This window comes from Manacus vitellinus, unplaced genomic scaffold (genome assembly GCF_001715985.3).
Source record: "Manacus vitellinus isolate BGI_N305 unplaced genomic scaffold, ASM171598v3 scaffold_14_pilon, whole genome shotgun sequence".
Classification (NCBI taxonomy): domain Eukaryota; kingdom Metazoa; phylum Chordata; class Aves; order Passeriformes; family Pipridae; genus Manacus; species Manacus vitellinus.
This window is the reverse complement of record NW_021939063.1, coordinates 5224830-5249601: the sequence shown is the minus strand read 5'-3', so window position 1 is coordinate 5249601 and position 24772 is coordinate 5224830. Positions and strand designations below refer to the sequence as shown.

The window sequence follows — 24772 nt, the reverse complement described above, 5'->3', positions numbered from 1 at the left end:
TTAGGTTGAAAAGACCTTTAAGATCATCTGTACCAGTTCTAACATCAGCATTTTCTTTCTATGCCCCCCTAGGTTACATTCATGACCTAAACTCATTTGGAACAACTTTACATATCTTAGTGTCATTAAGAAGTGTCCTTGATGCACCACAGAAGTTCAGGTGTGTGCTTCCATTAATTCCAGTTAGGTCTCAGATCTTTGGGAATTCAAGATGCATGTCAGGTAGAACCAAATATCCTTGATTTTCTTCTTGTGAAATTATAATGTACCACTCTATAGTAAAATCCAGGTTTAGGAACTGCAGCCACAGTTGCAGGGAGAAGCACTGTCCTTTTTGCTGACTCATTTTTCAAGTTCAAAGAATAAAGTCAGGAACATCATGACAAAAAGGGTCTCTGTGCAACAGCCTAGGAACAGCTCCATGTGCCGTAGTTCTGGTAGTGACCCACAGGTTTAGTCTTTGCTACCGTGTTACCTATGAAAGAAGAGGAAAGAGTTACCTACACAGAATGGACCAAACAAGGATGACAGCAGGTGCTTTGTTGCTGCAAAGGAACATGAACACATCGTGAATGAACGTGACCCAGCCAACCTTTACACCGTGCAGAGAAGCAGAATCTCCACACAAATGTTAATTACACTGATGTTCAATAGCACAAGGGAGATCTACAGATAAAAAAGTGACCATTCACTATTAAATTTGGCACTGGCATCTCATGGAAATCTCCTATTTTCCTTTGCTTCATGTCATTTTCAACAGCAATGCCTACAGCACAAGTGTACATCCCAAAAGACCATTCATGCAAACCGCTACCCATTCCCAGCGGTCCATCTTGTGGATGGGAGGGAACCAGGGAACAGACAGCACATGGTCTGCAGAGGGGAAAAATTGTTCTTGCAGAGGAAATCTCTCCCAGACAGCACTTCTCCCATGGGACCCCACAGCCTCTTCCCCTTCAAACCAAATGCACACTCAGCCAGGGGCTGCAGAGACCTGTGTTTAAGCCTTAATGCACACACAGGCACAAACCCAGCGGGGTTTGGGTACAGAGTGAGGAGGGTTCCTGTTGGATTTCCCACCCTGGAAACGGATGAGGACAGGCAGCCTGCAAGGAGGAAAGCTTTGTCAGCTCTGCTCTGTAGTGTCTAGACATGTCACAAAACTGAAGAGACACTCAGCGTAGAGAAGTTTTTATTTCCTTCCCTGAGGGAACTGATGGAAGATACGAGCTCCTCAGCTTTTCACATTTTAACTGTCCCACTCAGCCAGTAACTATTCATCCAAATACTGAGCAGCATCAGCAGTCTCCCATGCTTCAAGTTCCACAATTTTTACTTATTTTCATGGAACGAAAAGATAGAGGACTTAAAATTGATTAAATGGCATTTCCTCTTTCAGCGTATAATTAACCTGTGGAAGCCATTGTCCCAAGTAGCACTGATCCCAAGGTCTTAGAAGGCTTTAAAAATTGATTACAAATTTAAATGGTAATGAGATCATCTCTGGTGCATAACAGAAAAAAAAAATTAATACAGAATGGATCTCAACTCTTTTGTTTTAGACATAAGGCAACTATTACACTGGAAGAACTTCATGTACGTGTACCTTTTCTGTAATTGTCCCAGAGGGTTTTGCTGTGTCTGATTTAAGCATCCCAGTTCTGAGACTCACAGGTGGCTGTAGGGTTTGGGTTACTGGTCTGACAGTTCATAGTCCTCTTTGTGCAAAATTTTAATAATACACTTAATAAATATTTTGTTGGTTGATCTGAGACAAATCTTTGGTTCATTTTCAAAATAAAAAACTAAGTTATACCATACTTTCCTTTTCTCTGTTAACAAGGGAAATTTTCTTTCCATTCCATTTCCCTTCCAATTCAAAAATAGTGAACTTGAGTGCCACAAGCTTCTGTTCTGAATCTGAAGTTACCATTGCTCATTGTATTCGTGCAACAACTATATCTTGGTTGACAGAGAAAACTACCCACAAGACAGGCAAAATACCTGCAGGGGAAATATGGGTGCCAGGACAGATTCTGTAGCACAGCTTTTGCTGTCTAGCAAGCAGATATCTACAAGTGAGCTTGTCATCCAGGGTTTCCCTGGTACAGGAGAGAGAAAGAGATACTCATGGGAACATTCTTGTGGATGGGCACAGCCATGCTGTGAGATCACCCATTTCTCCCTATGTGACTTGGGAGAATCCTAAAAACTCAGCTTGGCTGGAAATATTCCTGCAGCTGGGAACAACAAATCCCAATGAATCCCCTTAGATTCACACCTCAGCTCAAGTGCCAGTTGTTTACTTACCCTAGCCCTCAGAGAAACCTCCTATGGTGATAAAAACCAACGCAAAATGAACTCCACATCCCAGCAAAATAGAGGAAGAGTTTAGTGAAACAACATTTGCCCTCATATTGCTACACCCTGCCCTCTCTTAGCCCCACACAAACTCACTGGAGTTGATGAATTTGCACAGGTCTAATTGCAGGCAGGATGATTTGTCCCGCTCCAGCTTTATAAAGACATCCCTAAGCTCATCAGAATGCAATACCACAGTCTGTACTTCACTGGCTGCAGTTCTTGTCATGGGTAATAAAATAAACGATCCATGCCAAATTCACCCTTCTCTCAGTAAACTCCCACTGACTCAGGCTGCCTCTTTTTTTTCCCTGAGTAAGAGCAAAAGTTGTGAACACGGTGTGTGACTCATGTGGTCAGTTGATCTCAGTGAACTAAAAGGCAAATTTTCCCAAGAAGGAAGAGGCAGCTGCATGAATGAAGACTTGACACCTCAGGCCTTCAGTCATGAGTGACAACATAAAGCTCCTTGTTCTGCCCCTCATCCTTCTGGTATCTGCTGAAGGTGTCAAGGATATTTAACACTGGTTCACTCTTATCCAGTAAGGTCCTTTTGGTATAAGTTGCCAGCTCTCTTCTGGTATTTCCAGAGATTTTCTTATTCAATATCTAAAACTCCTACTCTGCCGGTCTGACCCTTCAGCGTGATGCTACAACACTACCCCTTATATCTATATACAAGTAGTTAAAAGTCAGTGTCTGAGAAAAACTTTAAAGGCTGAGGGTAACCTTTATCTTGCAATAACTGACTGCCAGTTACCCACACTGATTCCAGAGCATGCAGGCCAACTTTCAGGTGCACTATCCACCACAGGAGAACAGCAGGACCCAGGCACACAATGGACTATACGTTTGGTACCTGATAAATAAAACTGATCACAGGATCACAGAGTGGTCTGGGTTCAAAGGGACCTCAGAGACCACCTAATTCCAGCCCATCTGTCATGGGCAGAGATGCCACTGCCTCTGATCTTCAAAACAGGAACAGGCTTTTTCAGACTGGTTGGCTTGATCAGATTTTTCCAGTGAGCCCGACACTGTGCAATGTCAGTAACTGGGCTTCAGATCACTGGTATCACAACACAGCTGCCTAAACCTTCTAATGTTCCCTCTTTCATCCAGAAATTAGTGCAGTTTTCATTCCTTAGAACAACCATTATTAAACAACATTTGGTGACAGTATTTGCTTATTAACTCAGACTGTAACCTAATCAACAACAGTCATTCCCAGCTAGAAGAGGCTGTAAAGGGAAAAGCTGAGCATATGTCTCTCCTTGATATTGCCTGCTAAAGACTCCTGGTTTACGATATATTTAGACATGCAGTTTGTGACTTGTTGAACTTCAATGCACTGAACTCATTTTAAATTGTTAAGCAGACAGAGGAACATGATATTTACTCTCTGCTAGCCATTAATTAAGAAATAAGATAGCATAGCAAAGGGTTGTTTTGGGTTTTGTTAAAAAATAGGTCATCTACAGGATGGTCTGTAATTAGAAATGATCTGAACCAACCTGATTTCCAGTAGTGTTGTGTCACACAGTTCCTACTGCCATCAGTGCAGGTTCTCAACAACTCCCAAGCCATGCTGGTACTTTCAAAAGTTAAAAGGGCTTTCCAGTAGCACAGGAATTTACCAGTGTCACCTAAAGACCTTGGAGCCATGTACTCCATCTGCAAACTGAAAGATTGATCCTGGAACGTGATTATCCCTCTAGCACTGGTCACAACGGAATAGTTTCTCTGCCCACTAGAGACTGAAGCAGGGCCTTATTCAGTTTGACTCCAGGAGAAAAGGGGCTGTTCTGACCCAGTGTTTCCCTCTCTGAGAGCAATTACATTAATCATTTCTTTCCAAAACACTGTAGAGGCCAGTACTGGTGCTCACACCCACAGATGCAATGCCATAAGCAAGAGCCACCTTTAAATATAGGCGATCTCTGTACTTGCCTTTGTGGTTTTGACTTTATTTCCACTGCTGCAAGACCAACCTGAATAGTCTGGTAGTACTTTACAGTCCTCTCCATCCAAACAGGGGTTCATATGACACCACCACTTCTGTAGGACAATGGAAGCTAGAAACAGGAAAGAGAAAAAGGACAGAATATCTTTTATTACTATTGGTTTTAGCAGGGAGGTTTGTCTGTGCCATCTTCAGTTGCTTGGTTTCAAAAGGTAGCACCAACAATTACTGTTCTAATAGTGAATCACACAGGGTGCTTTTGAGCTAAAAAACTTCTCCAGCCCTCAGAAGGGTAAATGCCATATGCAAATGGTGAAGACAGGCAAGCACCACCAGAGACTGACTCCAGCATTTGAACTGACCTCTGAAAATGCCTTTCCATCTCCACTGACTACAAAAATGACTTGCCTCCTTCATTTACATGCTTCAGTCAAGTACCTGCTGCAAGGTGGAATGAAGCTGAGGCTTCTTATTTAATCCAGATATGCATATGCAAGACTGGATGTGGAAATGCCAGTTTCTCCCTTCACTGGGTGAGAAAATAGAATTGCACAGAGATATAACCACATGAGGTCTGTCAGCAAACAGTACAAGGAAGAATGTGGAAACCACTGGCAAGCATTAGATTATCAACTAAAAATCTACCTGAAGTTACACTGCCAGTTTTTCAATATGTTTTGGAAGACTACAGTAGTACACTTTAACTGTGCAAATTTATTAATTTTCTACCCTTAAACCAATTTTTATTAATAAGACCATGCCTGTTATTTTTACAAATGTAGTCATGACTTTATGAAACTGCTGGTAAAAAGATATATAGTTTCCCACAAACAGCTGCATGCACTTCTCAGTTTTGCAATGTTCATGGGACTTACCAAATCCCTGAAAATTATCGTGAAATATGTCAGTTAACAATCCTTCATAATCTAGATTGAATTTCAAAATAAAATATGGCTTAAAATGCTGATTTAGCTAGTCTGCATTATTCTATTATGTGCACAAACTGCTGAAATGCCTGCTTGAAAGGACAACACACTCAAAAGATGAACAAAAATAACAGTCTACTTCAAGTAAAGCACTTCTTTCCTTTTAATTTTAAGGCATATTTGTACTTCTGCAACCTTTAAATTAGGGCGACAAGCAGGCAAGCTGACATCAGGATATTGCTGAAATGTTCATTCAATTACTTTTGTTTTGCACCTTCACTCAAAGCCTATGTGAAAAGCACTGTGAAAAAATATCCTTCTGGAACAGTAGTTTGGCTTTCAAAAACTAATTTTTCAGTCTTATAACATTATAAAATAAGTGTGAATTTTCACCAGACATTTGGGTCTCAGATCATTTGCATTAATGCTGATTGATTGTTGACAAAGGGGGTGAAACTTGACTGTGCTTCCAAGGAGGTGAGGGATCACTCCCACTCCAGGCATATGGTCCAGTCATCTATTTTATCCATTTTATCTCTGCTACTTTCTAAATTTATTCCAATTTCTATACCACGTTTATTTTAGGTAGATACAGAAGCCTGAGGGCACATGCAGAGGCCTGTGAGGAGGCAGGAGATCCTGGCAGCAAACCAGCTGTGATTTCAGAGCTCTGCCTCAAAGCCAGCGAGTCCCAGAGGGCCTGGCTCCATCACCACAGCTCTGCACAGGAATGCTGGGAGAAGGGATGCAGTGACACACTGAGGCTTTGCCTGCACTCTGACATGGGAATGTGCTTTCATATACCTGAAAACATAAGTTCAACTTCAGGTCTGGAAGTCACCTGTTCCCTGCAGGCATCTAGAATCCCTTGTGCCTCAGTTACTCCGATAGCTCCTTTAGTTCCATGGATTCTCATTGGATTCCTGAGGATCAGGCTGGCAAAACTCTAGTTACTGGCTGTCCAGAAGTGTTTTCCAGAGAATGATTTCTCCTTGGAACGCCCACCAGCCCCACAGAGCCAAGAACATGCTATCACTGCCCCACTGGGCAGCAGCACGATTTTTGTCAGCTTGTTTGGCAGTTTTTGTGGGGCTCTGTTTTTTAAAGAAAAAACAAACAAACAAACAAAAAAAACACACACAAACAACAAACCAAAATAAACACCTGTGGCACACTCTGAAATAAAAGCCGGGAAATTTTCCTCCCTTTCTGCTTTCCTTCTTCTCACAAGCAGCCAAACTGGTGCAGCTCAGAGGCAGGTAACCTTCACTGGAGGAACAAGGGGGGAGAGATGGAGCAGAGAGGCTGAAGGAAAACTTCCTCAGAGAGTCCTGCTTTTGGCACCTTAGGGATTTCTTTCCCAGGCAGAAAGAGGGGTGAGGACAAGGTCACAAAGGATGGAGTGAAAAAAGCTGGTGTGCTGGGGTAGGCAGGGCTGGGTGATTCCAGGTAGGAACTACAGGTACCAACCCCCATGTGTGTGATCAGCAGCAGAGGGACAGTTGCTGACCTGGTGTAAATGATCAATACTACTGGATAACATCTGAAGTTAAAAGAAAATAAAATACTACCACGAGCCAATTGCTCTATAAAATCTTTTCTTTTGGTTAGAAAAGTAACTCTATGCTTTGGGTATATCCTTCCCTTTAAACTCAGGGCAAAATATAGGCAAATTAAGCAGGTCTGCATTCAGGAAAAATGTGCTGAAAAAGAAAACTGAGTGTCTGTATCAGACTGTAATATGCAAATTCAAGACACAAACTGTTTCTAGCTTTCACAGTGTAGAAGCCTACTGAAGGATATGTATAGAGTGGGAGAAAACACATCTAATCCTGGGGCTAAGGAAAGATGGTGAGTTCTGTAGCTCAGAAACTATAACTGTAGTCCCACATGCCTGCAAAAATAAGCGAAGTCTGCTAAAACATTACCCTAAGGGGTGAGGGGAAATCAAAGGCTTCTACTGGAAAAATCAAAATCTTACATTCATAATATTTTGTTGCATTTAATTACAACTATATTTTAAGAAAAAACAGCTACCAAATTCCTTCAGCAATTATTGACTGAATCAAGCTTTTACAATATTTATAGATTTCTGCCATAGAATGACAGTGTCACCTTTGCCATCCTTAAATTAGTTTAAAATAATGCCCAACTTCTATTACCTGTTATATGTAAAAGCATTTCTGCTATTTGATGTGTCACCTAAAAATACAGAAGATATTTCTGATGTAACAAGAAAACTCCCTAACAAACTGCACATTGAAGTTGATTGTATTCCTGAATTACAAGGCATGAAAAGACTAAGCATCTAAAAAATAGAAAATAAAAATCTACTTTCTTTAATATCTGTTTTGAGAACCTCATAATAAGTTTTAAAAAAAAAAAAGAACAGATTCACATGTACTTAGAGTTTTATGTTTGAAATCAAATATTTCTGAATGCTAGATTAAAATTGGACTTTGAAGCTTTTGTTTTATACCTAACTGAAATGGTTGCAATTTTATGTGCAAAAGAATGAAAACAGAAGGGTCTTGCTTACAAAAGGGAGGATTCTGGTAACTTTGAGATTAAAAAAAAAAATAAATCTGTCTTGGAGTAGCTTTACTACATTAAAAAAAAGAGCAGCATCCTGTCCTTGGAATAGACTAAGACAACTGGGCCCCATTTTTCATTCCCCAGGGAGGTGTCCTAGCTCAGACAGTGTCCTGTGCAGCCCTGTGCTTGCTTCACTCTCCAAACTCTGAAATATTCAGGATTGCCACACATGGAACTGAATTAACTTGGGACATCATTGTAGCACTGGTGTCCAGTGTAAGAGCCCATTGGGTACATCAAATGGTGAAAAGAGAACAGCTCTCAATATCAGCTGTCCAAGCACTATCTGCATGCCCAGCCTTAGGGTTGCATTTATTATCTGTTGAGTTTTAACCAAGCTACTCTCTTCTAAGACACCTGGAAGAGTTAATACCATAAGCTCGAATTTCTGGGCTTATGCAGTTTTCAGACTAGTTTTAAAGGAGAACTCTTGTGTGAAAAAATTAAGGAGCTTTATTGGCACACACACAAAATGGACTAGTACATATATTAAGAGGATTAATTACACCAAGATTTATGCACAGACTCATTATCATCAATGCACAGAGATGTTTCCAAAATTAACAAAAGGAAGGATTACGCTTTAGAGGCAATGGGGGGGAAGTCAAACATCAAGGAGACTAAACTCCTCAAACAATGAACCATGAGTGAGCAGGAGGCTGCTTACCTTCCACACACGAGGGCTGGGCCCGTGTTGTCCCAGCCACCTGCCCCGGGAAGCAGGAACACTTCACTGTCTGGGAGCGCTCCTCGATCCGGTTCTTATTGCAGCAGCGGTGCACGGCCACAACCTCACATGTCCCCTGCTTGACCTGGTGCTGGCCTAATAAATGCAGAGACAAGTGATGGAGAGCAAAACAAAACATCAGTATGTAAAGGAAGAGACACTTCATACAGCCCTGCGAGGTACTCAATCTCCCCAGCGTCAGCTTAAATCCCAGAAAGACAAAGAGGCAAAGCACCTTGTAGGATCTGGCTCGTTCCCTGAGTTTATCCTATTCTTACTAACAAAGATTAGTTCATCATAAATCAATTTTTCACTCTATCTTCCCTGGCCTTTACAGAGCTACGGGGAGAAAAGGAAGCTGGAGTAGTCAATTAGACAGGAAGAAAAGACACGCAGACAGAAGAAACTCTTCCTTCCTTTGGCTTCCTGTCTTCCATTAGGTTTGATACTCAATTCTTTCACTTCATAGATGGACACAATGGACAGGATAATGTTTAATGCAGGAGAGTTATATTAAATATTAGGGAAACTTTCCAACACAACATATAAGTAGTGCCTGTTGCTTGCAGACAACAAGAACGAGGTAGGCTGAAAAGCTGCCATGGGCAGTCAAGTCCTGTCAAAAAAGAAAAGGAAAAATCCACACCCAAACTATATGGATTTCCCAAGTTCCCTCCTAGATCATTCTGAATAAACCTGTGATAAATGTTCTATAAATATTCTAAATATTCTATGCTCTTGAGTGCATTTCCTCACAATTCACTGTCCCTTATTTCTCTGAGGTTATTTTCCCTTTCCTCTCTTTTCCTTGCTCTTGCCTTCACATCTGACCTCACTGCTCCTTGCACCTGACCCTTTTCTTCCACTGCCAAACTTACTCTGTGTCCTGCCTAAAACCCTTCCTCAGAAACTTCACAAACCCCTCTCCTCTTTGCATGAGTCATTTCCACATCCTCAGTTCCCTGAACAGCCTTCAAGTGCTTCATCTTGCATTTGTCTTGTCTTATTTAGAGCAGAGCCTTGGAAGGCTCTTATCTGTGTTTGTAAAGCACCTTGTAAATTAACAGCACTACAGAACAGGGGGAGTTATTTCATAAGTGAGCTAGACACAGAGACAAGGCTGAGAATAATAAAAATAGTCACCATCAAAGCAGTACAGGCTCCTGATATGAGAAGAGACAACAGCACAGTTATTGGTGTAGGTGTGGCTGATATCAAAGGCATAGAGACTGAGGAAAGGCAGGGGAACAGACTTTTTTTTGGTTTCTGGATTTTTTTTCTTTTTTACAAAATCTGTTACTAATGTCAGACAGATTTTATTGGCAGACCTAATATCAATATCATAATAATCATGGAAAAAATGAAAAAAAGCTACTAGTCCCTTGGACAGCAGCTTCTCTGTAAGTCAATATGGAAAACAAATACACAGAAGACAAGGTAAATTGGCCACTTCATTCCAAATTATGGTTCTACAAAACACTTCACATGACAATGCCTGGAGTTAATAAGGTGGCATGGGGTTCTGACAGAAAAGATTTTGTAAAATGAGGTTGTTAATTTAAGAGAGTATATTTATTTAATTATCTGTGTATTAGATCTACAGCCTGAGTCAAAACTCTTTGGAGGAAACAGAAAAAACTTCCATTGGTTTCCTACAGTGCTTACTGTGGTGGTCCCTGCATTCACTGGAGTCAACAACAAAATTTCTATTGACTTCAGGAGAGCAAGGTCATTTTGGACTGTCTCTTGAAAAGGTGATTTTATAAGGGAGGGGAAAAAAAGCAAAAATTTTTAACTGCCCAGGCCACATATTTGTGTTTGCCATGTATCTCATCTGAAAGACCAAGTGGCCAGGTCTTCATTTTAATTGAAGTCATTAGTCACCAGATATCAGATGCCAAGATAAAAGCCTTTTTTCCAGAAGGTACATCATAAGGATGGACTAGATCCAGCTCCAACACTCAGCATGTAGCTGCAAGAATGTCTATTTTCAAGCTCAAATCCTGCTTCCCTCAGGTGAAGAGTCCTGTTAAGCCAATACCAAAAGAAATCAAACAGGTTGGCCCTGAGCATACAGCCCCAAAAACCTGGGGCTCTCTTTCAATCATGTTGTTTGAATTTTAAAGCAGTGACAGCTCTGCCCTGAAGTACCAGGAGCCAACAGACACACTGCTGTTTGCAGAAGGCAGGATTAAGTTCCCTCATGAATGCACCCTTTGGTTTAGTAGCTGTTTTGCTGTCACTTATTCATGCTTTGCAGCTACACAGGCAGGTGAGGGGAGGTGTCCCCTCTTTGTCTGCTGGCAGAGGTGGGGTGCTAAGGTTTGAAAGCACCCACAGGAAGACAGAGCTCTCCTCCCTTGTCCCTAGTGCACAGCTCTTAAGGAGTAGAACACTAAAGGAACTAAAAAGCCACAGACATCTGCATGCATCATTTGCATTTAATTGGATTGCCCTTGTAATAGTCTTTCCCCTCCTACATGTTCTCATCAATATTTCCTCCTACTTGTTCACACATATCTTAACACTTTTTATTCTGCTGAACACCATACACATTTCTTAATATTCAGACACATCTGTGAACAGGTGCTCAACAAGTGCTGAGGGTTAATGTGGTGGCTTCTGGTCCTGTTTTTGTCAGTGTTCAGCAGCCTTGGATAAGCACTCCCATTTGCAGAGTGGCTTTTACATTTAAGAAAACTCACAGAATATCTTAACCAACCATCAGCTCAGTTCTATTCCTGCCCATATCCACTGAAGCCTGTTGTATCTGCATTCAGGTGCCCAAAGGCAGCAAAGAAGGTATATAAGAATACTCTCCTGCATGTTTTAATATTCATCTTGCACTAAATAAACCTTCATCTCAGGTTTAAAGTACATTTAATGTACAGCTGAGAGTATACTGACAGAAACACTCAAGAACAGCCTTACAGTGTGTTATAACTTGGGGAGCCCCTGGAAGCCAAGACATTTGAGGAGCAAGGACTGAAGAGTTTTTAAAATATGAAGATCACAGTAAGTGAATTCTACACCAGACACATCAAGAAAGCCATTTCAGGGAGAACTGTAGTGAGAGAACGGGACAAAGCCAGTCTGTGGAGAGCAAAGCCCATAAATTCATAGCTCATCACCTGTAAACCTATTCAGATCTGCAACTTTAAGGCTGTCAATATTTGCAGTTGAAATTCAGTTACACCATCACATTTAAATAAGAAAACTCTCCAAAGAGAGCTACGTTCTATCAGCAACACTACCAGAGAAAGGTTCCTGCCATGGAACACCTCCCAGATATCAAGGACAGAACATCTGCCAGCTGAGCACTGCAGAGGATGGGGAATGAGTGTTGGAAACTGTGGGGATCTGGGTTACCTCTGACCAGGAGTTTGCCACATGTGTTGTTATCCATATCCCAATTTCTGTACAGTTTAGCTTCCCTAGAAATACCAGTGTTATTCAAGTTCACTGAGGACACTTTCCTTCTCTCTCCATAAAGGGCACAGACATAATGGGACAGGACTTCTAATGGAAGCAACCTCCAGGACACTCCCTGCTATGAATTTTCCTGCCTTCCATTATGAGATATCTACAGATAACAACAGGTCTCAGGTGCCCAAATCCAGAATGCCTCTTAGTGACCTCAAGGAGTGGCCAAATGAAGGTTCTGTGACCAATTCTTTGTTATCTGTAGGGTTTTCAGCCCAGAAGGATGTACCGTGCAGAACTGTGAGACAACCTCCAGAGTACTCAGAGCACACAGCCATCATCTCTGAAGAATAAGAGAGTTCAAGCCAGGAGGTTATTAGGCTTTCACATTACAAGCCAGTATAAGTATTGTGAGTAGAGTTGACTCAATAATCACCATTGAACTGTTTATTCTCAGTTTAATACTTTTTTTCAACTAACATACTAGACAAGACAGTATTTTCACTGTCTTCCTACAAGTCAGAGGGCAGATACTCAATTAAAGGTTCTAAAACTCTTTGAAATGCTCAAACGAAAAGAGGGAAATACAATTATTGTTAATAAAATATCAAACATCGTAGTGTCGTGCTTCAAAACTACAAGGAATTTATCAAAGAAAGAGGAAGGCTTTCAGAAGGTTGTTAACCAATTCTGTCCACATCCATTTCGTCTCTGTGACTAACCCTAATCACTCCCAAGGAGTGCTGTTGCAATGCAATATACATGCAGGCAGCATGACTCAATCAGAAATTCTGAACAACCTCCTCTTTTTCTACTTTCTTGGCTAAGAAACATAAGGAAAAGACAGATTTAAAGGGAATTTTTATCTCTGTTTCATGAGCTGCCACCTCTGAGGAAGACAGCAACTGTACTGTGGAGAGCAGCACATCTAGGGAGTAGGACAATATGAGTCCAGCTCAGCACATTCCTCAGAAAGCCTCAAAACCAATGAGATTGGTCTGCACAAAATCAACTGCATCATTTATTTAAAGGGTAAGAGGATGGCTGTCAATAGGAAGATGAACAGCTTTGGAACCAAACATTGCAGACAACATTAAGAGAAACACTGATGCTGTTTGGAAGAGGAAGGCACTCTGAAATGTTGGTGCCAGTTCATCATCTGTTCTGCCTTCATTTCATGCTGGCTTTTGCTTACAAATATGTGAACTTGCAGAAGCACACACCAAAAGGCAAATATTGTTAGAAAAACACATATATTAATGGAAATAACATTTGCTATTTTTCATATTATTTACCAAACATATTTACAAGATCCTCTCCAGCTCACGGGGTGCTTAGAAGTTGTTTTTTTTGGGGGGGGAGGGGAGCAGAGACGGGGTGTTTCTAGAGATAAAAACTCTTCTCAAGAGAAGAAGCTAGAAGTCATTGAGGGGTAAAATTAACACACCATCTTCTAGGCTGAGAATTTCATCAGCCACTGGATTTTTTTCAGTTTCACATTCATGTCACAAGGTTCTGACTTAGATGTTCTTCCTCCTCAAGGATATAGAGTAGATTTATGTAGATAGATAGATACATATACATACATACACTTTCTCATAAATTGTCTCTGCATATAGAAATCAGTCCAATGTCACTTTTAAAGTTTAACTTTTCAACTTGTTGGCAGTAAGAGACTGCTCAGAGATAGTCCAGAACTGCCATGAAAGTCCAGTTCAACTACTTTAGAAATAAACAGAGAAGAAATACCTTCCCATAACCACCTGCCCATGATAGAAGGCAAAGTCAGATGTAACACACACACCAAAAAAAAAAAAAAAAAAAAAAAAGGGGGAGCAAGGAATCCAGTTCACTATTCATTACTCTCACAATCATCAAATACACAGCAGTATTGTGATACGTAGAGCCAGTATATGTAGCAAAAAAAGCAAGCAAAGATACAACAGTCTTCCAGATGAAGGAACAGGGGTTGATGCTTCCACAACATGCAGGTTTTAAACCAGACTTTCTTTCTCATAGGCCATAAAGTTACAGCTTTTGTTCCAATCAAGACAGTTGGGCTTCATCTCTTGCAGAAAGCAGGAGTGTGGTATGTGCAAAATCACAATCAGCATTTGAACTGAGGAACCTGGGAACCAGCCCTGAACCACTTTAACTTGTGCAGGGTGAGAAGTGACACCTGAGGTAAAAAACAACTCTCAAAACAAGCAGCTAATTAGGGAGGAACCCTGGGGGTACAGTAGATATAGCTGTATATTTGAAAAAAGGTGAATGACCCCAAAGACTGATAATGAGACCCAAAGAGTTAATAAAATCAAAAGCATAACCCTTCAGAGCAGGTGGAAGAACCTGCTGACACAGCTGCAGAGAACCATGTAACAGTGAATTCTTTGGTGAGTGTCAGAGGTCACATCCATATGGAGATTAAAATCCCCTGGAATAAGTAGCATGGGTGACCTTAGATCAGACACAAGCACTGAGGCTTCTCCAAGGGATGAAGCATTAAATCTAAGCAGTCAATAAATCAAAACAGCTGAGAAGGTGCTGTAAATAGGAAAGGGAGGAGGAAAAAGCTGCTGCAAATGGAAAGGTGGATGAAGGGTGACCTGGAAGCAAAAACAAATTAAAACATGAGTGTCTCTACCCGCCAGAGTGCTACACTGAAGTCAATCAATAAGGAGTGCCTTTCAGCTGGGCAGCAATATTCATCCTGGTTCAAGCACACATATCACTTGTACAAATGAAATCTAAGAGCCTGAAACTTCATAACACACCTCAGACTAAAGCAGAGCTAATCATTTTCTGGGGGGAACTTTCCACTGTGTGGCTGTTTTAGGTGAGGCAGAGAAGAAAATACCAAGGAAAGATTTGGTTTTCAATCATAACTTGTAGCAAATGAGCCACACTGTGCTCTGTAATATAGAAGTATTTCCCATGTGTCCCATTAACATTCACTCTCGCTATTACATGCGGACCACTCTTTTCCTCTCATTTATTCCTTCCTCCACAAATTTATCATGAGAGAAAGGGAAAAAGAATGAAACTATTCTCTAGAGAGATTTCTGCTTGCCTGAAGAAAGCAGGTACACACACATCCATACAGGCCAGGCTTACAGCTACTCACCAGTTTGTAAGCAAAAATTAAATTTTCTGCCTCAATTGTGAGAGCTGTTGGCCTCTAGAAACAGGGCTGTTCTTGCCATAGGAAAGCAAAAATAGCATACTTGGGACCACAAACTGGGAAAGACTGTCCCATCCACATCAGTAATGAAGCCATCCTGACCAAAATGTCACTAATGCAGCCCTTGAAAGCACCAGGATTTCACTGTCCCCAGAGCCTGCTGCCATTGGCAGCTGCTCTCTACAGCCAAGATCAGAACTGTGCTTGTACAGTTTATTACTGCTCATCTAAGGCATGTCAGAAGTTCATTTAATAGTACAATAATCTTAAGGAAATTAAAAAAAAAAAGATACATAAAAACTTTTAAGTCTGTCGCTGGCATGCAACAAAATATATTTTGAAGATTGGGCCTTGTGCCTTTCCAAGCATTCCTCCATCACCTGAAATACCTAATGATAATTTTGGGCTTAATTGTGTAAAACAAACATTTGTAATCTACTAAATACCAGAGGTACTTTTAACCCAGTTCAAGGTCATTCATCAGACTAGAATGGTATTTGTTTAGAGAATATGAAACACTAATTGTCATCTAAGCCATTAGGCTCTGCAGATTAAGTAAACGGAAGATGCCAGAAAACAAAGTAGATGTTTGGGAAAGAAGCATTCTCTTAATTTCAAGTGAAAATTGAATCTGTATTCTCATGTCCAAGTAGAATCAGTAAAACTGGGGAGGGCAGCCAAGGAAATGTTCCATTTCAGTGCTCAAAACAGCTCACATTTACAAGGTACAAAGAACTTCTGCTTTTTCTGGGTTTGATTTTTTAATACAAAGGTGTGTTTCCCTCCTTAAATTAATTTTGTTGGACTGTAAAGTAATAGGACTGCACCTGAATTTGGCAGTTAGAGGTAGGCAAATAAATTCATTAGTTAACCCTCATTTGAGAATCTGCTCCAGAAAGATACAGACATAACCATTGTCATTAAATGCTGTGGTTTATGAAAGTTCTTCTGGTTGTCCTGTTTGAGACTTAATTTAAAAGACTGACTTTGGCAGTCAGTCTCTTTACACTAATTGCTCTGTGTTTATTAAAATTATACAGCACCATTTGCTGCTACTGGAAGAATCGTCTTTTGCAAAAACCAGAACCAGCAGACAAGGCTGTGAATTTGAATGATAGATTTCACTGCTGAAGTGAGATGAAATTTCCATGCAATAGGCAAATCAGGCAAAGGGAATTTTGAGGAACATTACATGCAATCAGATCAGCTGATGCACTGGGCACCAGGCCATCAGCTCCTCTGCTGGTCTTTAATCCCTGGAAAAAACCCTATGTCTTGATCACCACTGATTAATTGTTTTCAAACTTTGTCTCATTTTACATCAGGTTTTATGCACCTATAATGATTATCTTGGGTTTATCTAACGGAAAACTCAAGGAAAGCATCACAGCAGTGCAAGTATAAGATCCAGCTGCCAGTTAAGCAATAACAGGTCATAAAACTAAATTGCACAAATGCATTTTTAATTTTGAGTGGCATGAGGACTTTTAAGTGGTTTCAGCATGTGCAGACTGTATCCAACCTGGCTGAACAGTTAATTGAACTTAAGCTATTTTAACTACTGTATCCGTAAGTGCAAAACATAAGTGAGGTTTCCAGAATGGCAGACATTTTTTTAGTCAGCATTGTTGAATGATGATGATATACAGAAAAAAAGAACACTGCAGAGTGCCACCACTTTATGCTACGCTGTAACAGTGAAAGAGACCATAACCATATATAAAATATAGTCACAATGAAATAAAGTGAAAATCAGAACCTAGTAACAGTTTCCCATAGGCCCACATTTAGACTCATGACCCTGACTTACACTGGTAATGACAGAATAATGATTTAAAAGGTCAGAATTCAGAAGTTGTGAGGGTCTGCACGTTTCCTGTTTCATACTGATGACTCTCTGTCAAAGCTTCACCATTAATACTTCTTTTTCTTTTTAAGATTCTGCAGATCTCTTGAGCCTCTCAACTTTCGATTTTTCATCTTCTTTACCTAAGAATAAAGGTTCAAGTCTAAAATTTTAACATTTCAGTTGCAAAGAAAAATCCCAGAGAGGTGCAGTTCAAAGAGCTAAACTTGGACATCTGTACTCAATAACTGGGTGCAAGCATAAGTGGGTGCTGCCAAAACACACATACTACACTGGTCCTTCATCACATTTCCTCCATGTTATGTGTATTATTAACCTATGATCCTATACAGTAAAAGCTGTTTTTATGGTCAGTATATGGCTTGTTCTACCCAAATTTACCTTTTTTCATTTGGTGACTAGTGAAAGTAAAGATATTTCACCCAAGCTTACAATGTGAGTTGCTATCAAAAAAAGCTGTATGAAGCAGTAAAAGCAGAGTGCTAACAGGCCCTTCTCAGAAAGGGAAGAACTATATGTTAAAACATTCCTTTCCTGCTCCACACATCCCCTTCCAAGCTGACAGGAACCCAACTCTTCTTCCATTCTTATTAAAATTGACAGTCCTTAACTGTGATTAGGGAGATTTTCCATCTTAATTCAGCTTGAAGTGAAAAGTTAAAATATAACTTCAAAACGGTACAGAAGCCACTGTATCCTGTAATTTGTACAGGAGGAACAAACTGGAGAGTAACATCAAAAGCCTCCCTCCATACCATGCCATAGCTTTGACAGAAAGAGACTACAACTCTGGGAGAAAGTCTGACAGTCTGATCCTCAAATCTTATTCAATCCTTACTGTCATCACTCAGAGGACAAAGAAGGCTATTGACTCTTGTAGATTATTGTATTTGGAGGGGGGTTTTCTACCATGAGATGGAAATTTGCTCCCCAATATCTGAGCACATTTATTTCGTAATGTAGCAGTTGCAATAATAGCATTTCTTTACACCTGTACATAACCAGACAGACACTGGCTTTGCTCCAGGACACTTGACAAAGCATATTTAGAGTGGAGGCTCAAAGGAGGTAGAATTGAAGGGGAAGTCTCAGATTCCCAAGGGCTTTTAAATGTCCATCCAGTTCTTATGTTGACAATGAAATCTACTTTAAATCAATGGAAATAAGATGTTTAAATAGCAGGAAGAGTCTTGGATACCTTTCTAGGTGTTTGGGGGGGGAAGTCAGGCAGAAAAGAGGACTCACTTCATTCACCACAGAGGAGAGGGATCGCTCTTTCATCAGGAAGACTTGTCACAACTGCAGAAGTGGTGTAGAGAAATTGTCCCTCGAATGTACCCCAGCCAGCTTGTCAGATTTGACAAACTTTTATTCTTACCAGAAAACAACAGGCTTCCTCACCTGGTGAATTTTCCCTTGGCCCTAATGAGACTATCAGCAAATGCAGAGATGAATTAGAATAGTCATTAAGGAGCCAGAGCATAAAAAATGAGCCACAGGAAAGGTCAGAGCAACGAGGGTGAATGAAGAAGAGCACGTGCCTTGTCACAACCACTGCAGATGTGAAGGAAACAACCAGGGGAGAGAAGCAGATGTTCCTGTTAAAGCTGTGCAAATTTGATGGCTGCTTTCAAGGATAATGGAGCAGCCATAGGTGGCAGGAGAGGGCATGCCATTAACTTACACAGTGCTGGTTAGGCTCCCCCAAGAGCCATTGACTTTAACAGCAATGTTCCACCATCTCCCCTGTCTGAGAAAGTTTAAAGGTGACCTGGTACAGTTGTCATTAGTTCCACCCTTTCCACAAAGATGGCATTCTAATTTAAACAGTTGGATTCTCTCAAGATCTTGGAGTCCTTACATTACAAGCAGAACTTCTAACAGGTTTCTTCTGATCCTATTCTCAAAAAAAATTTCAAATCAACAATTCATGCTGTTTGCTGTTTTTTTTTTTTTTTTTTTTTTTTTTTACTTTTAAAAACTGTGCTGACTTTAACTCCTTAAAAAACAGTTTCTGCTAGTGTGGTTGGCTTCTCTTGATCTCAAAACACACATTGCCTCACTTGCAAGATAAACTGTCAGAATGGTAACGGGTTTTGAAAATCCATGGACATTATGAGATTATACATAGTGTCCTTTTGGTACTTTCTTCAGCTCAATGTCTCACCAAGGACCTGGTAGGGAGAACCAATAGGCATTGTTTGTGATAGCTGTCCTACAGAGCAGCAGCTTCATAAAGGCACATTCCTCTGCAGGACTCCTTGCTTAGAGGTCCTGAGAACCCAAGAAAAGGTCAGATTAATCTGTAGTGAACCACAGCAGTGGGAATCAGTGACAACTGCATTGGTGCCGCTGTCAACAATAAGTCGTGAGGTCCTTCAGTCTGTACAAGACACTCATTGGACAGGCCATGGAAAAAGACTTCCCTTCACCCATGCCTGTTCAACTCAGGCTATTTTCAGAGCTTCCTAGGACACTGTGTGTGATTGGACTGCCTCCCTCACACTGTCCTTCGAGCCTGTAAACATCAGCTCCCACCAGCCTCTCCTTTAAACGTGAACTACTGCACTGCCTCCCTCTGCTGCCCTCCCTGCAGTGCCCACAGCAGGCAGAGGACTCGTGTCCGACAGCACCATCAGTGCCCAGCAGGCAGCTCTCAGCAGCAGAGAAACTGGCCAGAGTCACATTAATCTTACTCAGTCAGCACAATACAAGGAACAGCAGAAATTGTCTCATATATAGATAGGAGAAAAGGAGACAGCTAGAGAGAAAATCACGCTCGCAGCAATTTTTCTTTGGTGGATATGTACTTACTAACAACTCTGAGATCTCCAGCTAATTTCAAACTAAGCACCTGTCTGATGGCACTTCCGAACACCACCAGGCAGATCTGGATTAGGAACAATGACCTTGAGGTAAAAGGCTCTGTATCTCATTACTAATCCATCGAGGCTTCCTGATCTTTTGTGATTGCATCTTGTAATTACCTACAAGTGCCTCTTTTGAGCACAAGAAATTACAAGAGTTTCTTTATAGTGACTATCCACCTTCTGAGCATGCAAACCTGACCATTTGAGATCAAACAACATAATTAATGAATTGTTTTCTGCACTACCACTTCCACAAAGAGAACTCAGTTGTCAGCACACTGACAGTCCTGGCTAGACCAGTTTAATACTACCTTGGCAAACAGAACTTTTGAGGAAAATAATTCACCCACTTGAACTGCCATGCCTTAACTTCTTGAATGAAATAGTCTGAGTCCTGTAATGTAAAAAGATCTACATTACTACATTAATAAAAATATGAGTTTTGCTTTAAAAATTATTATAAAATTCTATTGTTAGGGAACAGGCATGGTTGTATTCAGCATGAAAACACTGAAAAACAAATGGCTTTTCAAAAGTCTTTTGTCACTTTATATATGATTTATTGCATTCAAGCTTTCTGTTTAAATAATTCTAACAAAATCATTTACTTTTTACTTCTATATTACATGTGAAATTTGTAATAATTTTAATTGCAGTCTCCAACAAGTTGCTTTTGAGAATGCAAAAATGGCAGTATAGAAGGTAAAGGAAAATTTCCCTTTATTTTTGGGCAAAGGTTAAGGGAGAGATAAAAAGGTGGAAGACTTAAAGGATTCTAAAGTTAGTATAAAAAGTTATTTGGTTTAAAACAAGAAAATTCAGTAAAAGATACATTCTGCTGTGAATCACCAGCCATGATACAGCAAGAGGTATCTAGGATGAACATTCTAATTCATTCTGAAATTGGTGGCAGATGGCCTGAGGTTATCATAAATATGTACACTTTGGAAATAGCCTTAGCTGAGAAGGTATCCAGCTTCGGCAACATAACCCCAGAGGAGTTCACTTACAAACATGAAAGCAGGTTTCTCGATATCGTATTCCAAGCATTCTGTGCTCCGAGAAGCTGCAAAGTAATGATCTGTCTTTAATCACAACTCAAAACTACACAGCAACTAGACCAGTTTGCTGATAGTCACCATGTTCGTAATTTGATCTGGCCATGTATAGAGTATTCCTAACTCCAAGTTATACAAAGCATTGCTTTACAAGGCTCAGCACCAGAGAGAATGAGACCTTCAGATATTAAAACCATCCAACAACTCACTTAAGATCTCCTGCTTTTACTGAAGGAAATTTGACATGCAAGTTTCCTAAAAAAGCAGGGAAATACCAGAACACACATCCATTCCTGGCACCTACAGTTCCACATGTGGTGACTAAATGACACATTTCAGCGTCACCTTTTCCTCAGGGACTATTTTAACTTTAACACATCCTAGAGGCAAGAGCTGAACAACTAAACCATCACAAGGATGCAATTTCCCCAGGTACCATGACAACTCCAATGAAGGTAAAATCTATGTGAAAGTCCCTGAGCCACACATTCTGCATTGGCTGAGGATGGGACAGTTGAAGAAAAGTGTGATAGTCATAGAAACTTCAAATCATAGAACAGTTTGGATTGGAAGGGACCTTAAAGATCATCTCATTCCAACCCACCTATCATGGGCAGGGACAGCTTCCACTATTCCAGGTTGCTCCAAGCTCCATCCAACCTGGCCTTGAACACTTCCAGGGATGGAGCAACAACAGCTTCTCTGGGCAACCTTTTCCAGTGCCTCACCTCCTTCACAGAAAAGAATTTCATCCTAATATCCAATCCAAACCTACTCTCTGTCAATTTGAAGCCATTTCCTGCCACTACATGCCCTTGTAAATAGTCTCTCTCCATATTTCTCACAGGCTCCCTTCAAGTCCTCACGAGGATTTCTCTGCTGCCTCTCCACAAAGCCCACTCAGGCCACAGCACAGAGTGTTCTGATGGACCCAGCTGGCAAATGATTCCCAGCAGAAAAACCTGGAGAAGCTTTCAAGTATGGCTTCCAACCTGCAACAATGCTGCAACAATTCAGCACCTGAAGGACTTAACCACTGTATTAAGTATAAATTTCACTCCCTTCCTGAGCTTTAGGTGTAAGTGCCTTAAATGTCAAGTACCTCAGATATCAATAGTGAAAATCTCAGCCCACCAACGCCTCCTGTTAGCTCCAAAGGCTGCCCTTTTCCCCCCTCTTCTTGAAATCTATTCAGCCTGGGAGGTGGGGTGGATTTGTTCCCAAAATGCCCTGGCTCCACATTCATTCTTTCACACAGGCAAGGCATTGAGAGCACTGAATTGCCACCTGTGGGTATCTTTTACAATCGAATGAACAGCAGGGTGTGTCGAAAGAAGAACTCAGCTCCCTTCCTACTGAGAACTATTTCCTTTTTCACCTTGTGCTCATTAAATTTCACTAACTATTAGACATGAAATCAGACATGTTATTTGGCAACAAACCTGACATCCACTTGCAATGGCCTAGAAAAAACAGCATCATTTATCTCCTTCAGGAATGCATTTTGCACTCTGAGATTAAAAGGTGCAGCCTCTGGAAAATCATAACTTGTTTTTCCTTTTTTTATTTATTTTAAATAATTGACATTAGGAACTTTAGTAATACATATTGTTATTTAAAGCACTGAAACTGGGTAAGAGAGAATAGATTTCTAATGTTCCTGTCAGTTCAAACCAGAGGATTTTTTTTTAATTAACTTTTCACATGTCCACCAAATTTCAGTAAAAATTCCAGTAGAGAAGAGGGGAAATCTGCTAATCTAGACACTATAAAGCTTTATAATACTACAGTGAAAAAAAAATAGACATATTTGTGCATGAACCATCTTGTCAAAATTGGGAGTACCTTCTTTAAAAGAATTTCTCACCTAGTATTTCTCCTTCCTAGTATTATGAGGACAGTGTTATGACTGATCATGATTCCCTGCTTAAAACACAGCTGAGTTTCAGATGAGATGGCAATTACTGGGATGAATAGATTCTATATTAGAGATTAAACATGCTGCCAGTCTAACACATTCTCCTTTGTCAGATTTTAAGTAATTTTAAGCATTTGGATAGAGGTGGATTATTAGGTAGTTTATGTCTTAAGGCACACAGGTCATTTATAGGGACTCACTGTTAGATGTAGAGAACAGCTTTGTGTGCAGGATTCTCTGAATGGCTTGCCCAGATACCTTCACACTACAAAGCTGATGCTTTTACTAGAGCTGAACAGGGTCTCTTTTTCTCAGCTGCCACCTCAGACCATGCAACAACACAGAAAGTGATGAATTAAAATCTTGAAAGAAGAGCCTGTAGCAGGGGATGACCAGTTTCCAGCTACAGGCAGAGAGAACACAGAACCCAATTTCTTTTCATAAGCAATCAGGCCTTGGGTGTAAAAGTAAACACAACATGGTTTATGTCTTGTCTTCACCAGTTCTGAACTGAGACAGGCAATTAGGCAAAATGAGAATGGACTCAGTGAAACAATTTGTTATTTGTTTATTATACACTAACATCTGATAGAGACTACACAGAAACAAAATCCCTTCCTGGAGGTCTTTGCCTTTCCTTATAACTCATCACCCTAGAGACTACAGATAGCACTGATGCTATTTTAATCCACTAAGCTGCCTTTGCTCAGCTATGTGGCAAGTCTTATGAAACTCTGCTCTGTACAAGGCAAAATCTTCTCTCTCCTGGCAAAAAGTCCTTGAACCTGAAGGTTTGAATCTATAGCAAGCCAGACTATGGCAAAATGACTAGTCATAATAGTAGTGCAGGATAATGCCTTCTATTTCCAAATTTTAGGTTTTGCTGTACTGTACTAGTGCACATCCAGCAGTTCTTGTCACCAATAATTACTATCCCACAGCAACTACACAAAAGTACTCACCAATTAACTAATTTCATTTTGACGGTTTTAGAAGCAGAAGAGGAGAAATATTGATGTCTCCAAAGCACAGTCAGCAGCTGACACACATCTTCTTTCTATCCAAGGGAGCTGCTGTCAAATGAATTGCTTAAAAAGGTGTTTGAGGTGGTTCTATGGAACACAGCAAGGATGCACTGCAGAGCCTTCTGCAAGTATTAATTCTTGTGGCGCTATTAGGATTGGCACAAATGAAAAATACTCCTTGGTGGCAAGAAATGACAACTTGAGAAAAGTACTATTTATAGATGGCCAGTATTTTAAAGGCTGAATAAATTTTGAGAATAGAAATTGCCACTAAAAAAATAAAGCAAATCTTGACTTTTTCAGCAATATGCACTAAATATTTAATAAGGGATCCTGGAGCTCAGGAAGGTTTAAGACACTGTGTTAGAATATTGAACTAATAAGCTCCTCCAGTAAGCCTCTAAATACGTATAGTTAAACACTACCTAGTTTATTTTAATTATTTAACACAGAGACTGAAGGAGGTTAATGCGACCCAGCGGACTTGTTTGTGTTGAAAACTATTGCCTCTCCTTACTCAAAAATCTGCATGCTGAGCTGCATCATAGCACAGATCTACCAGGGAGCAATAAGGAACAGAGGTTTACAGCTGCTTGCAAATGTCCAGATGATAGTGTTTGCACCAGGGCCGTGACTGCATGGAGGCACAGCACATAAAGAAAGTCAGGCCCACTGATTTTATTTACATTACTTGGAAAACCAATACATTGAAGTTAGAGGTATAGCTGAGAACACCCTTGATGACGGGGGATATTGCTGGTTTTCCAAAACTTAGTTTTAGAAATGTAAAAATCCCCATTATTTACCATTCAGCTCACAAGTCCTAACTGCTATTGGTCCTTTTCTCCCTTCAGACCG

General features: G+C 40.5%; 1 protein-coding gene across 2 annotated transcripts in view; it reads right to left on the bottom strand.

Moving 5' to 3' along the window:
* Nucleotides 1-310: 310 nt before the first annotated feature.
* The window catches only part of TAFA4 (TAFA chemokine like family member 4), a 77716-nt gene continuing 53254 nt past the window's right edge, over nt 311-24772 (bottom strand). For both annotated transcript variants that reach the window (XM_008925720.2, XM_018068728.1), the window contains 3 exons: nt 8513-8668; nt 4353-4436; nt 311-475 (listed from right to left, as the gene is read on the bottom strand). In XM_008925720.2, the coding sequence (XP_008923968.2) occupies nt 408-475; nt 4353-4436; nt 8513-8668 (308 nt within the window). In that variant the 3' untranslated portion in view covers nt 311-407. The remainder of the gene's footprint in view (nt 476-4352; nt 4437-8512; nt 8669-24772) is intronic.